Below are 15757 nucleotides of genomic sequence, written 5' to 3'. Positions count from 1 at the left end.
GCTGCTGGGGCTTGGACTGGCCCTCGCCAAACCTCTCTGGTTCCCCTTGCGCACAAGGCAGTGACCAGCATTTTGGAAGTTTGCTGTACAGAACAGAGCATACCAGGGGTGATAAAAAGCATCATTGGATTTGATGGGGACCAATTCTGATGATTACTCTCCCCTTTCCTCTGCTTAGCAGAGGCTGACGAGCTTTGCCTTGTCATAGCAATGAGGACTTTAGCCCACGATTTTGGTGGAGTTTTTTTGTTTGTTTTTGTTTTTTTAATTTTGGGCCGTGAGGCTGGGACATGAGACAGCTGTCTCACCCTAAGCTGCTGGATCTCCAGGCCCAGCTGTGGGTGGGCTGGATTCCTCCTGCCATTCCGGTCTGGGGTCTCTCTGATAGTCATCCTGTGTGCCAGGTTCGGGGCCACCAGAGCACACCACCTCTCAGAACCATCCCATTTCACTGGGCCTCGGACGTTCCTTACTGAATTTCACGTGAACTCTGGGACGGCTCTCTCCATTTGGTAAACGTGAAAACCAAGTCTCCGGGAAGACGAGTGACTCCCCCAGGCCACACTGCTGTGGAGTGGCTGGGCTCAGCTGGAAGCTGAACAGATGGTGCCTAAAAGCCGAGTCTGGGTTTGAAAGAGAAGTTACTTCAATGGATGTGATTGGGTGACACGTGGTGGGTGTGAGTGCCCCGTGTTTGGTGCAAACCCTCCTCCCTGCCCTGCCCGCCCCATCTCTCTCATCGGCCTCCCCCAGGCTCACGGCTTCAAGATGACTCCAAATTTACACACCCAGCCCTGCCCGCTTCTCTGAGTTCCTGACTCGAACGTCTGTTTCCACTCCATGTCTCGGACCTCAGAAATCTAAAACCTAAGTTTCAATTCCCCTGCCCAGGGCCACATCTCTTCCTCCTCCAGCAGCCCTTTGCTCAGAAAATGGCATTCTCGTCTGCTCAGCTGCCAAGCTCACCACTTCCTTAATTGCCCCACGCCCCCCTCCCCTTCAAGCACATCAACCCGTCCTGTTGATTCTGCCTCCAACACGGAGTCTGGACTTGGCCCCTTCTCTCCATTTCCATTGATTCCTCCCAAGTCCTCTCATTGGAACATTAAATGGCCGCCTCTCTCATTCCTTTCTTCCATCCTTGCTCCATCCACTCCATTTTCCACTCTGTACCCAAAGGGAGCTTTTACAAATGTCACCTCCCCTGATTAAAACCTCTGCTGTGACTTTCTGGGAGAAATGGGATGCCTCCCTGTGTCCTGGGAGGCTGTCTGTAAACACGCCTCCAGCTCCTCTCTGCCTGCTGCACCCACCAGGCTCCAGAAGCCACAGGGCTCCCTTCTGCTCCTCTGATCTGCCAAGCTCATTCTCACCTCTGGGTTCAGCCCTTGCTGCCTCCTCTGCCCAGAGCATGCCTCCTCCAGATGTTCACGTGGCTCCTTCATTTCTCCTCACTCAGATTTCAGCCCAGCTAACACTTTCTCAGTAAGACCGTCCCTGACCCTACAAACTGGAGTTCTGTTCCCTCCCCACTGCAGTCTCTATAAAATCAGCCTTTCTCATTTTCTTCAGAGCACTTCTAGCTCTAAAAAATAATCCTGTTCATTTGTTTGTGATCTGACTCCTCCCATCAACCTGTAAGTTCTTGTCTGTCCTATTCACACTATATTCCCAGCACATAAAGCAATACATTTTTGAAGTTTTTTAAAAATAATTATAGTCTCACAGAAAATTGTAAAAAAAAAGTGCAGAAAAGAGAACGACAAAGCCAAAAGTTGTTTTTTTTGAAAGAATCAATAAAATGAATAAACCTCGATTGAGCGAAGAAAGGGGGGAATATTCAAACCACTAAAATCAGAAATGAAAAGGGGGCCATTACTACCAAACTTACAGAAATAGAAGGGAATTTTTTATTCCCTTTTATTGTGGGAATGTTATGAACAATTTTATGCCAACAAGTTAGATATTCCAGATGAAATGGACAGATTCCTAAAAGACATGAATTACCAAAACTGACTCAAGAAGGAAGAAAAAGTCTGATTAGACCTATAGCAAGAAAAGAGACTGAATTAGTAATCGATAAAAAAAGAAAGAAGAAAAGCCCAGGACCAGATGGCTTCACGAGTGAATCTTACCAAATATTTAAAGAATTAACACCAGTCCTTCACACACTGTCCTAAAATATGAAAGAGGAGGGACCACTTCCCAACTCATTTTCCAAGGCCAGTATTACCCTGAAACCAGAACCAGACAAAGCCATCAGAAGAAAGCTACAGACCTGTCTTAGCCCTTATGAATATAGATGTAAAAATCCTCAATAAAACATTACCAAATCAAATCTAGTAGTGTATAAAAAGATTTATGTATCAAGACCTAATGGAATTTATTCCAAGAATGCAAATCTTTCAACAAATGAAAATCAGTTGGTTGACTGTGACATATTAATACAATAAAGGGGGAAATAATCACGTGGCGTCTTAATAGACACAGAAGAGGCATTTTATAAAATTCAACATTCTTTCATGATAAACACATCAACAAACCAAGAACAGAAGGAAAGATCCTTAATCTGATAAAGAGTATCTGTGAAAATCCATGGCTAACATCATACTGAATAGTGAAAGACTAAAAGCTTACCCCTAAGATCAGGAATGGGTCAAGGATGCCTACTTTCACCACTTCTACTCAACACTGTACTGGAGATTCTACTCAAGAAAGTTAAGCTAGAAAAGGTTGGAAACAAGGAAATAAACCATATATGCAGGTGATATGACCTTATTAAAAATCGTAAAGGATCCAGAAAATCTTAAAGAATCTGCAAAAATTACTGATAAAACTAAAATCAAGTTCAGCAAGTTTAAAGGATAAAAGGTCAATATACAAAAATCAGTTGTATTTCTGTACACTAGGGATGAACTATCCAAAAAGGGAGTTAAGAAAATTCTATGTATAATAGCATCAAAAAGAAAAAAATACTTAAGGATAAATTTCATCTAAGAAATGAAAGACTTGTACATTGGAAAGTATCAAATATTGATGACAGAATTTAAAGACGACCCAAATAATGAAAGATGAAAATATATCTGTGTTCACGGATTGGAAGACTTAATACTATTGATCTGGCAATGCTCCCAAATAATCTATAGATTCAGTGTAATCCTATCAAAATTCCAACTGCCTTCTTTTTTTTGGTGGAAATTGGCAAGCTGGTAAAATGTTTATGGAAGTTTGAAGGATATAGAATAGACCTCAAAAGTGTTGGGAAAAAACAAAGTTGGAAGACTCATACTTCCCAATTTCAAAACTTACTGCCAAGTCACAGTAATTAAGACTTTGTGGTTCTGGCTTAAGTATAGACATACAGATCAATGGAATGCAACTGAGACTGCAGAAATAGATACATACATCTATTGTCAATTGTTCTTTAACAAGGATGCCAATCCCATTCGATGAGGAAAAAACAGTTTTGTTTCAACAAATGGCATCAGGACAACTGGACTTCCATATGCAAAAGAAATAAGTTGGACTCTTCCCTCGCACCATCTACAAAAGCTAACTCAATGGATCAAAGACCTTGAAACTTTTATAGTTTTAAGGCTATAAAACTCTTTGACGAAAACATAGGTACAAATCTTCGTAGCTTGGAATTTTTCAATGGAGTTTTAGGGTCGACACTCAAAGCATAAACAACAAAGGAAAAAAACAGATTAGACCTCATCAAAATTTTAAAGCATTTTTGCTTTGAAGAACATTATCAAGAAAGTAAGACAACCTACAGAAAAGGGAGAAACTGTACGCAGATCATGTATCTGAGAAGAGCCTTGTATCCAGAATATATAAAGAACTCAGACTCAACAGCAAAAAGACAAACAGCCCAATGAAAAAAGGCCAAAGTACTTTGAATAGATATTTCTCAAAAGATTTACAAATGGCCAACAAGCACATGAAAAGATGCTCAACATCATTAGTCATTCAGTTCAGTTCTGTCACTCAGTCATGTCCGACTCTTTGCGACCCCATGGACTCAGCATGCCAGGCTTTCCTGTCCATCACCAACTCCTGGAGTTTGTTCAAACTCATGTCCGTCGAGTCAGTGATGCCATCCAACCATCTCATCCTCTGCCGTCCCCTTCTCCTCCTACGTTCAATCTTTCCCTCATTAGTTATTGCTTCTGCTGCTGCTGCTGCTAAGTCACTTCAGTCGTGTCCGACTCTGTGTGACCCCATAGACAACAGCCCACCAGGCTCCCCCGTCCCTGGGATTCTCCAGGCAAGAACACTGGAGTGGGTTGCCATTTCCTTCTCCAATGCATGAAAGTGAAAAGTGAAAGGGAAGTCACTCAGTCGTGTCCGACTCCTAGTGACCCCATGGACTGCAGCCCACCAGGCTCCTCCGTCCATGGGATTTTCCAGGCAAGAGGACTGGAGTGGGGTGCCATTGCCTTCTGGGAAATGCAAAGCAAAACCACAAAGACATACTTGACCCAGAGGGATGGGATGGGGAGGGAGGTGGGAGGGGGGTCCAGGAAGGGGAACACATGTAAACCCATGGCTGATTCATGTCAATGTATGGCAAAAACTACTACAATATTGTAAAGTAATTAGCCCCCAACTAAAATAAATAAATTTATTTAATAAATAAATAAATAAAATTAAAAAAAAAAGACATACTTCATACCCATTAGGATGCTATACCTAAAAAAAAAAAAGAAAACAGAAATGACAAGTGTTGTAAACATATGGAAAAATTGGAATCATCATACCTTGCTGTTGGGAATGTAAAAGGAAAATGGCACAGCCATTGTGCAAAACAGTTTTGCAGTTCCTCAAAACATTAAATGTAGGGACTTTCCTGGTGGTCCAGTGGCTGAGACTCTGCACTCCCAGTGCAGGGGTTAGGGTTCCATCCCTAGTCAGGAGAACTAGATCCCACATGCTGTAACTAAGATCCAACACAGCCAAATAAATAAATAAATACTTTTTAAAAAATTAAATGTACAGTTACCATGTGACCGAGCATTTCCACTTCTAGGTATATACCCAAGAAAATTAAAAACATATATCACACAAAAACTTGTACACAAATGTTCATAGCAATGTTATTCATAATGACCAAAAGGTGGAAACAACCCAGATGGCCATCAAATGATGCACGGATAAACAAGATGTGGTCTGTCCATACAATGGGATATTATTCGGTCGTAAAAAGGAGCAAAGTCCTGAATAAACTTGGATAAACTAGAAAGTATCATGCTGAATCACTAGACAGCATCATGCTGAAAGATAAAAGTCGGACATAAAAGACCATATATATTGTATGACAGCATTTATATGAAATGTCCAGACTAGGCAAATCCATAGAGACAAAAGGTAGACTAGTGGGTACCAGGGACAGGGGAAATGTAGGAATGGGGAGTGACTGCTAAAGGGTACGGGGTTTCTTTGAGGGGCAATAAAAGTATGCTGGAAAAGATAATGGTGATGGATGGACAATGTCATGAATATACTAGAAAACCACTGACTTGTACACTTCAAAGTGGTGGTTTTATATATGTGAATTTTATCTCCTTTTCTTTTGGCCACACTCTGCAGCATGCACCCCCTGCAGTGGAAGCGTGGAGTCTTAGCCACTGGACCACCAGAGCAATCCCTCAATTTTTAATAAAGTGTAGAGAGGTCCCACGTGCCTTTGTCTTGCTTCCCCAATGATAACATCCTATGTGACCACAGTACATCATCAAAACTAGGACACTGACATTAGTATAACGACCAGAACTTCATACGCTTGTTTGTGCATGTGTGTGTGTATATGTTCTTTTCAATTTTGTCACGTGTAGATTCGTGTAACCACCACCACAGCAAGATACAGAAGAGTTCCATCACCTCAAAGGAATTCCCTCACGGGACCCTTGCTAGCCATCCCACCCCCTGCCTGTCCCTAACACGGGCAGCCGTCAATCTGTTCTCTATAACTTTTGTCATTTCAAGAATGTCATAGGGACCTCCCTGGCAGTCCCGTGGTTAAGATTCTGTGCTTCCAGTGCAGGGGATGTGGGTTCAGTCCCTGGTTGGGGAACTAAGATCACACATGCCATGCTTCACAGCAACCCCGCCCCCCTGCAAATGCCATATACATGGGATCATACTGTATGTAACCTTTCTGAGACTGACTTTTTCCCACTCAGGATAATGCCCTTGGGGCTCCCCTGATGGCTCAGACGATAAAGAATCTGCCTGCAATTCAGGAGACCTGGGTTCGATCCCTGGGTCAGGAAGATCCCCTGGAGAAGGGAATGGCTGCCCACTCCAGTATTCTTGCCTGGAGAATCCCATGGACAGAGGAGCCTGGCAGGCTGCAGTCCATGGGGTCGCAAAGAGTCGGATACGACTGAGCAACTAACAACAACAACATAATGCCATTGACACCCATCCAAATTGTTGCATCAATAGTTCATTCCTTTCTTTAAAAAATTTATTCATTTTTGGCTGTGCTAGGTCTTTGTTGCTGCACAGGCTCACTCTAGTTGTGGCAGGCGGGGGTCACTCTAATTGTGGCCCTCAGGCTCCTCCTTGCAGTGGTGTCTCTTGTGGCAGAGCTTGGGCTGTAGGACATGTGGGCTTAGTTGCCCCGCACATGGGGGCTCTTCTCGGACCAGGGATCGAACCTGTGTCCCCTGCATTGGCAGGCGGATTCTTTTTTTTTTTCCTTCAAATAACCTGTTTATTTTATTTGGAGTCTTCTGGGTAGTATTTTTAAATTTTATTTATTTTTTAATTGAAGGATAATTGCTTTACAGAATTTTGTTTTCTGTCAAACCTCAACATGAATCAGCCATAGGTAGACATATATCCCCTCCCTCTTGAACATCCCTCCCATCTCCTTCCCCATCCCACCCCTCTAGGTTGATACAGAGCCCCTGTTTGAGTTTCCTGAGACATACAGCAAATTCCTGTTAGCTGTCTATTTTACACATGGTAATGTAAGTTTCCATGGTACTCTCTCCATACATCTCACCCTCGCCTCCCCGCTCCCTGTGTCCGTTAAGTCTGTTCTCTATGTCTCTTTGTCCTTTGCTGCCCTGCAAATAAATTCCTCGGTACCATCTTTTTAGATTCTGTTTATGTGCATTCATATACAGAATTTCTCTTTCTCTTTCTGACTTACTTCACTCTGTATAATAGGCTCTACGTTCCCCACCAGGGAAGTCCAGTTTGTTTCCTTTTAAGATGCTAACTTATTAAAGCGAGGCTACTTCTGAGGGCCTTCCAGCATCACTCTGAGGGTGTGTGGATCTGTGTCAGGTTAATGTTGGAGACAGCAGCACCTTCCTTAGGAGTTAGAAAGTGACCTCCTGAGAGAGGCCTTCTCTGACCATCGATTCTAAAACTGTCCTTCCGGTGGCCATTAATTCTCTCATATTTGCTTCAACAAATGTATCCGCCCTGCTTGATTTTTTTTTTCCTTGGCAATGTGACTTGTTTGCCTCCTCTGCTCGCCCAGAGCTGGGACCGTCTGGGCCAGGATCCCCCGCACTCAAGATTTGTTGAGCAAGTGGGTAGCAGATGCTGCTGGTACCTCCCCTGGTCCTTCACCCCTCCTACTGTGGTCCCTGCTGGCTGCTCTTCCACCTGCCAGCAAACACCTCTCTCCTATGGAAGGTGTGTTTTCTGGCCTCCAGGACCCTCTTTGCTTCCCCTGCAGCAGGTCCAAACTAGTGGGGAATGGAGCCCCCAGGAGCAGCCCTGAACCTGCGCTGCTGGGAATTGGAGTATGGATACAATGATGGGAACTGGAGTATGGATACACACCGGCTTCTTCTTCCTTCCCTGTCTAAATCAACTCCTTATACTGGAATCCTTGCCTCAGGGTCTGCCCCTGGGGGAACCCAAACCAAGACAGAATGATTGAATGGATGAATGAAAAACCTAAGTTTGAATCCTCACGCCAGGGACTTCCCTGGTGGTTCACTGGGTAAGACTCCACACTGCCAGTGCAGGGGGCCCAGGTTCAATCCCTGGTCAGGGAACTAGATCCCACACGCCACAACTAAAGATTCTGATTGCCTCAACTAAGACCTGACACAGACAAATAAATACATTAAAAAATTCTCCCTCCATCACTTGGACAAACCACATCTTTGATGGACTCTGGTCTTCCTTCAGTGACTTACCCACCTCCCAGGGCTTGGAGGGAACCCAATGGAATAACAGCAGCAGTGCCCAGGTGCCCTGATTCTTGTTTGACCCTCTTGATTACAACCTGCGATGGGCAGGTGCAGCCGACACCCTGCCTGCTGGGCTGGCACTTGGAGGTTTGCCCAGCAAGCCTTGGGTCAGGGGCTTCCAGCAGCCTTCCTTCCAGGGACTCTGTCAGTGGAAAGGAAGAGTCAGAAGGCCTGGTGGCTAATGAGGTTCAGAGTTACCTGCAGATTAATGTTCTCTGACTCTGAACAGCACAATTCCCGCTTAGCCCTCCCACTGACAGAAATGTGATGGGAAATCAATTACAGTCCCCGCGCTGGCGTCTAAGGGTCAGCCTTTAGTCTCTGCCATTGTCAGGCAGCCTCAGCGACCCACTCTAGGCTCCGGCTCAGAGAAGGGATGAGACATCCCCACTGCGTTTGGAGATGTCCTGACCCCTCGCAGCTGCCCAGAGCACTAGAAGTTCCCGCAGAGCTCGAGAAACTTGCCAGAATAAGTCAGAAGCCCTTGAACTCATCTCAGCAGCGTCCCCCCTCCTGAAAGGCACCATTGTCGCTGGGACAAGCCACCTCTGTCCTCCGTGCAGCTGGAGGCTGCGCCTCGTGTCTCCTGGGGGCCAGCAGACCCCCCGAGGCGGCCAGTGTCCCCCCCTTCTCTGCTCTGTCAAGTAGCAAGCATGGTCCTAAGGATGGGAGCCCATGGAGATGTCCTCAAATACAGGGTGATGCTCATTCTAGATAAAAGGGGCAACTTCAGCCAGTGTCAGAGATGCACATTGCTTATTTGGATTTCTGGTTGTTTAGCCCCTAAACAGGGACCCTAAACTTGAATGTCTGCATTTAAGGGGCTGGGCAAAATCATAACCAGGGAAGTGAAGTGAGTGTAGAACAGTAGTAAGTGCTGGGGACTGGGGGCCTGGTCACCAGGACAGTGTACTCAGCTCCAGCTGTCAGGAACCCCGTGTTGCCATGTCTTCTAAGTCTATAGACAAGCCAGACATCTATCTCTGAGGAGCAGGAGATATTCTCCATCTGTAAGTTTTGGCAACAAATTGCCTTTTTCAGAAAGCAACAACAATAACAGCACTTAGTGAGCTAAACAAAAAGCTCTGCTGGCCAGATCATTTCAGTCTCTTCTCGAAAGTTTCAGTGAGGGATTTCCCTGGTGGTCCAGTGGTTAGGACTCTGAACTTCTAATGCAGGAGGTGTGGGTTCAATCCTTGGTTGGGGAACTAAGATCCCACAGGCCCTGCGGCACAGCCAAAGAAAGAAAAATAAAGTTTCCGTGAGAGGACAGATATTAGCAGCGGGATTTCATGTATTCAGTCATTTCTTTATTCGACTGTTGTTCCAAAAATTTGATTCAGAGATTTTTGTTGTCATTTCCCAGGTGCCAAGGAACTTTGCTGAAAGCTAAAGGTTCTGGAACAAATGAGAAGAGCTTGAAGCTGAGTATGAGTGTGTGTATGTGTGTGTGTGTGTTAGCGGGGTTGTGACATAGACATGAAGACAGGGAATCGTGGGGCACTGAGTAAATGATACCCACAGGAGTGTTGAGGAACCGTGGACACCTAGATGGGGGAGTGATTGTGTCAAGGGAAAAGGTGACCGTGGGGGCGACAACACACTTGAGCTGAATTTCCCAGGGTGAGAAGGACAGAAGAGTGTGTGTGTGTTTAATCTATTTGTTTATTTTTGGCTGCCCTGAGTCTTAATGTTGCTGTGCACAGGCTTTCTCTAGTTGCAATGAGCAGATGCAACTCTCTAGTTGTGGCACATGGGCTTAGTTGCTCCGCAGCACATGGGATCTTCCCGGACCAGGAACAGAACCCGTGTCCCCTGCAGGCAGATCAACCACTGGACCACCAGGGAAGTCCCAGGGCAGGAGAGTATTGCACACGGAAGCCCAGCCTGTGCAAAGGCACAGAGGCTGAGCCAGCGTGGAGATGTTGGGGAGCAGCTGTGAGTTTTGTCCAGACAGAGAGCAGAAGAGGTGCCCAAAGAGACAAGGGGAGGCAGAGAAGTCCCCTCCCCATCCGTTTCTCCTTTCCATCTCTGTCCCAAGCGCTCATGATACAAAATCTTGTTGGTGCAAATGAAAATGCCAGCAAGACTGCCCTGCTCCTCTGCCTCTTTGGCCTTGAGAGTGGCCTTGGCAGCTTCTCCGGCAGGCGGAAACTGCACACGGGGGGTCCCGAGGCTTGGAAACCCTGAAGGGAACAGAATATATCCCAAGGCTCAGTGCCATGGCCCCGTCCCAACAGATGCATGAGCCAGGTTCTTTCTTTTCTGTTTTTACATTTTTAAAATTCTACAGGGTTTTACAAAAGAAAATCAAAGGCTCTGTTTGCCAGGTTAATCAAATAAGCGCAAGTCGTGGCTCTTTTCCCGTCCTTCCCACTCCGTCTCTCTCCCCGCAAAGCCGATTAGGTTGATTAAAATAAAGCCCGCTGCAATTTAAATTCAGTCTGGTTTGCAGGGCCGAGGGGCCCCTGTGGCAGCTTTTTGCCGGGGTCAAGGGTCAGTAACCTGCTCCCAAGAGCGATCCAGATGGGGTGAGATCTAAAACCCCACCCGGGATGATGTACAGGAGGCGGCTGGCTTCCCACCCTTATCCTTCCCTGGTTTCTGTAGTCACTGCTCATTTACTGTGGGTGGTGGTGGTGGTTTAGTTGCTCAGAGTGTCCCAGACTCTTTTGTGACCCCATGGACTATAGCCCACCAGGTGCCTCTGTCCAGGGGATTTCCCAGGCAAGAATATTGGAGTGGGTTGCCATTTCCTTCTCCAGGGGATCTTCCTGATTGAATCCACGTCTCCTGCATTGCAGGCAGATTCTTTACAGACTGAGCCAAAACTGGGAAGATTACTGTGGGGTAAGGCAGAAAAGTGCTAACCATAACAACGTCCTTCTCTTGCTGCCATTTCAGGGCAAGAAAGACCCTTCCCTGTGGATGTGCCCCTTCCACCCGCCGCTCCAGCTCTTTTTTGTTATCCGCAACACGGGACAGCTGCGTGACTTTGGTCTAACCAAGATCAAGGTTTGGAATTACTGGACGGCTGACGGCGTAAGTAACAGGCTCCAGTTCCTCACCGAGCATTTGACTGATGGCAGCAGGTAGCGTTTTCCATAACCGGATTCATTCCCCAAGCTGCAGAATGAGGACCAAGTGGCCCCACTGCCCTTCCTCCTGGGTGTAGCAAGCATCTGCTGGGGACTTTCACTTCACGCTGTCAGAGGCCCCCAGGAGCAGAGCCTCTGCTGAAGGTTGGGGAAGTGGAACCAGGTCACCCTCTGGGGGAACTGGAGAAACATGAACTGACGCTCCGTTTTAACAGATAAGGAAACAGGCGTATAGAGAGATTATGTCACGTGGCCCAAGTCACACAGCCAGTGAGTGTCATAGTGAGAATTTGAACCCCTGCAATTGGACTCCAGGCCCATTTGCTTCACCAGCACTTCTTAAACCATAATCCACAATGACTCGCTTGGGATCTTGATTAAATACAGGTCCTAATGAGATGGTTGGATGGCATCACTGATTCAATGGACATGAACTTGGGCGAAGTCCGAGAGATGGTGAGGGAAAGGGAGGCCTGGCGTGCTACAGTCCGTGGGGTCACAAAGAGTCGGACATGACTTAGTGACTAAAAAACAGCAATCCAGCAAGTCTAGGGTGGGCCCAAGATTCTGCGTATGCAGCCAGTTCCAAGGTGCACCTGTGCTCCTGGTGTGTGGACCCCACTCCAAACAGCCAGGCTCTTAATGTCTATGCTCTTTGGCCTCTCTGATTTCAGAACCCCCCCCTTCCTCCTACCCTCATACCAGTACCCACACCCAGGTCCTTATTCTTGCTTTCTCTAAGCTATTTTCCACGTATTCATTTGCATTCCTTCATTCAATACTGGTTCTTGAGCACATCCTAGGTACCATCAGGTTTCATGATCAGTTCTGCAGACACTGATGTAAAGACACAGTCTATGCCTTGGGGTATCCCTTGTCTAAGAGATGGCAGACAAGTGATGTAGACAGATGAGACAGTGTGATGAAGGCCTTGATCAAGCTGAACCCAGAGCGCCATGGGTTTCAAGTAGAAACCTCAGGGACTCTGCAGGGAACTCAGTCGGTGAGGAGAGACAGGACTTGGTTTCCCTTCTTTTGATAGAAAAGGGGGCATGAACTATTCCACTTTCCTTTATAATTGGCTATAAGAGAATCGATAGTACAAGCGAGATGTTAAATGCGAACCAATTCTCAGCCTCAGTCTTGTTAGGGAGACACTGGGGCCTGGTAGGGAGTGCAGCAGACTGGCCAACACATGGCCCAGGTAAAGGGCAGGCCATTTGTCAGCCTTAACTAATGTTTGCTATGGAGCAATGCCAGCCAGTGCTGCTAGATCTTCTGAACATTCCCAGGGAGCTGGAAATCTGAGTTGAGCTATTTTGTTTGCAAATGTCAGTAGCTAACTTAAATTCTTCTGAAACTACCATATCCATGCATGCTCAGTCGTGTCCGACTATTTGCGACCACCGGGCTCCTCTGTCCATGGGATTTTCCAGGCAAGAATACTGGAGTGGGTTGCATTTCCTTCTCCAGGGGATCTTCCCGACCCAGGGATCAAATCTGAGTCTCCTGCATTGGCAGGCAGATTCTTTACCACTGTGCTACCTGGGAAGACGAAACCACCATGTAGTTCAAACCAAATTCATCTTTGTGCCAGAGTTGGCTGTTCCCAGATTGCACCCTCTGGAGCCTGGAGGAGGGTGTCCACCTCGAGCTGGAAGAGGTCAGGGAAGAGCACACCTGAGCTCTAGTGGGAAGAGAAGCCCTGAGCCAGGCAGAAAAGGGAAAGCACCTCCAGGTGGAGGGAGATGCTTGGGCAAAAAGAGGTGTGGAAAAGTACTATCCTCTCTCCCTGATCCCAGGCCTAGGCCTCTGGTTTGTCTCCAGTAGCCTCTGGGAGGTCTGATCATGACTATGGTTTCAAACCCTCAAGTTCAATCAGTTCAGTCACTCAGTTGTGTCCAACTCTTTGTGACCCCATGGACTGCAGCACACCAGGCTTCCCTGTCCATCACCAACTCCTGGAGCCTACTCAAACTCATGTCCATCTAGTCGGTAATGCCATCCAACCATCTCATCCTCTGTCGTCCCCTTCTCCTCCTGCCTTCATTCTTTCCCAGCATCAGGGTCTTTTCCACGGAGTCAGTTCTTTGCATCAGGTAGCCAAAGGATTGGACCTTCAGCTTCAGCATCAGTCCTTCCAATGCTCAAACTTCAAAGGCTTCCCTTGATCCAGAGAATCCAGGTCAGACCTCTGAGTGTGACATCAGGGCCCCCTAATCCCTGTGGGTCAGGCCTGCCTCTCTCTCAGCACCCGCCCCTTGCTCATGCCTCCCTCCAGAGTGCCAGCTGCTCTCAGGGCTCTCCACCCTCCTCCCTTGTAGGTACAAATTTAGTCCCTGGCCCCTCCTGTCTCACTCAACTCCAGATGCTTGTCTATGCCTCATATTCCTGGAAGACCCAGGCATCACTTTCTCCAGGGTGCTCACCTGACCCCCGACCCTTGTACACTTCTGTACCGCATGAACTAGTTCCATCACCCCTAGATCAGGATACACACCTGCCTCCCCCATCACCCCGGGGGCCTCATGGGAGCAGGGCCTGAGTCTTCACCACTGTTCTATTCCAAGTAGAAAAACATGGCTATCTAATGAATGAATGAGTTCATTCCCCTAAGAGCCCATAAGCAGTTGTCTCATCCTCCTTGAGATCCAGACAAGTGACCTAGAGCAGAAGAGGTTAGGATGCCTTCCCCAGGTCATACTGCAGGTTAGAGGCCAACCAGCAGACCCTGTGCCTCATCCCTCCTTCCCGTCCTCTCCCCCCACCCCCGTACCTCTTCCTGCTGATTCTCCACCCACCCGCTCACCCAGCCATCCCTCCACATGTGCTCAGTCGCTTCAGTTGTGTCTGACTCTTTGTGACCCCATGGACTAGCCCCAGCAGGCTCCTCTGTCTATGGGATTTTCCAGGCAAGAATATTGGAGTGGGTTGCCATTTCCTCCTCCAGGGGATCGTCTCGATCCAGGGATGGAACCCGCATCTCCAGGTGGATTCTGTACCACTGAGCCATCCCTCCAGCTCCCAGATAAACATCTGCTAGGCTCTGGGGATCTAGATGCTAACATAGCAGACGCAGTCCCAGCCAGCTCTGTTGACACACGACACTCCTCGGTGAAGTAACAAAAAGCTATGTCTGATTTCTGGTTTTTGAGTTTTTTTTGTTTTAATGCCTAAAGTTTAAATTTGAGAAACAGTCCAAACCCCTAGAATAAGTGAGGAGGTTCCTGGGGGCATATCAGGCTCCCCTCCCCACCCCCATGGCCAGCTTTGACCCAGGGTGTGTAGGGGGCTGTCCTCCAGGCCCTGGATGGCGCTCCAGCCCCGAGTAGTAGGCTCCCAGCATCTCAGGCCGGGTCCTCCAGTCCATCCAGCACTTCCTGGCAGGCGGTCATCAGCATCTTCTGGAATGGGTAATGAAAGAGCACTAACTGCCCAAGCCCGTGCCCTGTAGCTCGGCCCTGTCATTGACTATACAGCTCAGGCCAAGAAAAGCGGATTTCTATGTGCCGGATTACAAAGGAGATAAGCTTCATCTCTTTTGGCCGCAGCCTGCCTTTCTTCTTTAACCTGCACTCGGTCTTCCCTGTGTGCCGAGAATAGAAAAGAGGGCCAGGACGTCAGGGTGCCGTGGCGGGCGCTCTGGGGGACGGCCGGCTGCGGGGATCAGAAACGCAGGGTGTTCCGACACAGAGGAGTGCGTGCAGGACCACAGGCCCCTGCAGGGCCACCACTTACGTAACGCACACCCATCTGTTGCCAGCATTTTCCAGGGGCAGAAAGCGCAAACAAATGCAGCTGCAGGTTGGTTTGATTTAATATTCTCCAGAGAATGCTATTACTGTGTGTTTTAGAGGAGATAAAATGAGAGTTTATAGGAAATACAGCTCAGCCCGGTAGACACGGCTTGTTAAGACGGGTGTTTTGTGTCTGGGAATCCGAAGAAGCAAAGTTCAATGCGAGGCACTAATACAACCAAGCCTTATTTAGAGCATAAGAAAAGAAGGTGCTGGAAGAATGGGAGTCTCTTATTGGAAGGTCTGCTGCCTATTTAATCCTCTTGCTAACTTGGATGGGCTCCTTCACCCTCGTTAGGTAATGCGGGGATTCGGAGCCGGCCCGGAGGAGAGGACTTCCGGGCAGGGTAAGGACTCGGAAGCCAGCATTGGTTCACGCGGCCGCACAGGGCAGCCCACAGATGTGGGTACTCATCACGGCTGCCATTTACCCAGCACAGCGTGTATCAGGCAGGCGTGAGGCCCCCAGTTGGCATCCATAAACATCTTTTCTTAAATTATTTTATTTATTTATTTTTGATTCTGCTGGATCCTCATTGCTGCGCAGGTTTTCTCTAGTTGCAGTGAGCAGGGGCTACTCTCTAGTTGGGATGCACAGGCTTCTCATCGCAGTGGCTTCTCTTGATGTGGAACACGG

General features: G+C 47.5%; 1 protein-coding gene across 8 annotated transcripts in view; it reads left to right on the top strand.

The window, feature by feature from the left end:
- KATNIP (katanin interacting protein) overlaps positions 1 to 15757 on the top strand; it is a 231238-nt gene that overhangs the window by 148319 nt on the left and 67162 nt on the right. For all 8 annotated transcript variants that reach the window (XM_081553378.1, XM_081553377.1, XM_081553381.1 and 5 more), the window contains one exon: positions 11130 to 11267. In XM_081553378.1, the coding sequence (XP_081409504.1) occupies positions 11130 to 11267 (138 nt within the window). The remainder of the gene's footprint in view (positions 1 to 11129; positions 11268 to 15757) is intronic.

Source organism: Giraffa tippelskirchi, chromosome 13 (genome assembly GCF_054371585.1).
Source record: "Giraffa tippelskirchi isolate mGirTip1 chromosome 13, T2T-mGirTip1v1.2.pri, whole genome shotgun sequence".
In the NCBI taxonomy this organism is placed as follows: Eukaryota; Metazoa; Chordata; class Mammalia; order Artiodactyla; family Giraffidae; genus Giraffa; species Giraffa tippelskirchi.
The sequence above is the reverse complement of the archived record's forward strand: the minus strand, read 5'-3'. Positions and strand labels throughout refer to the sequence as shown.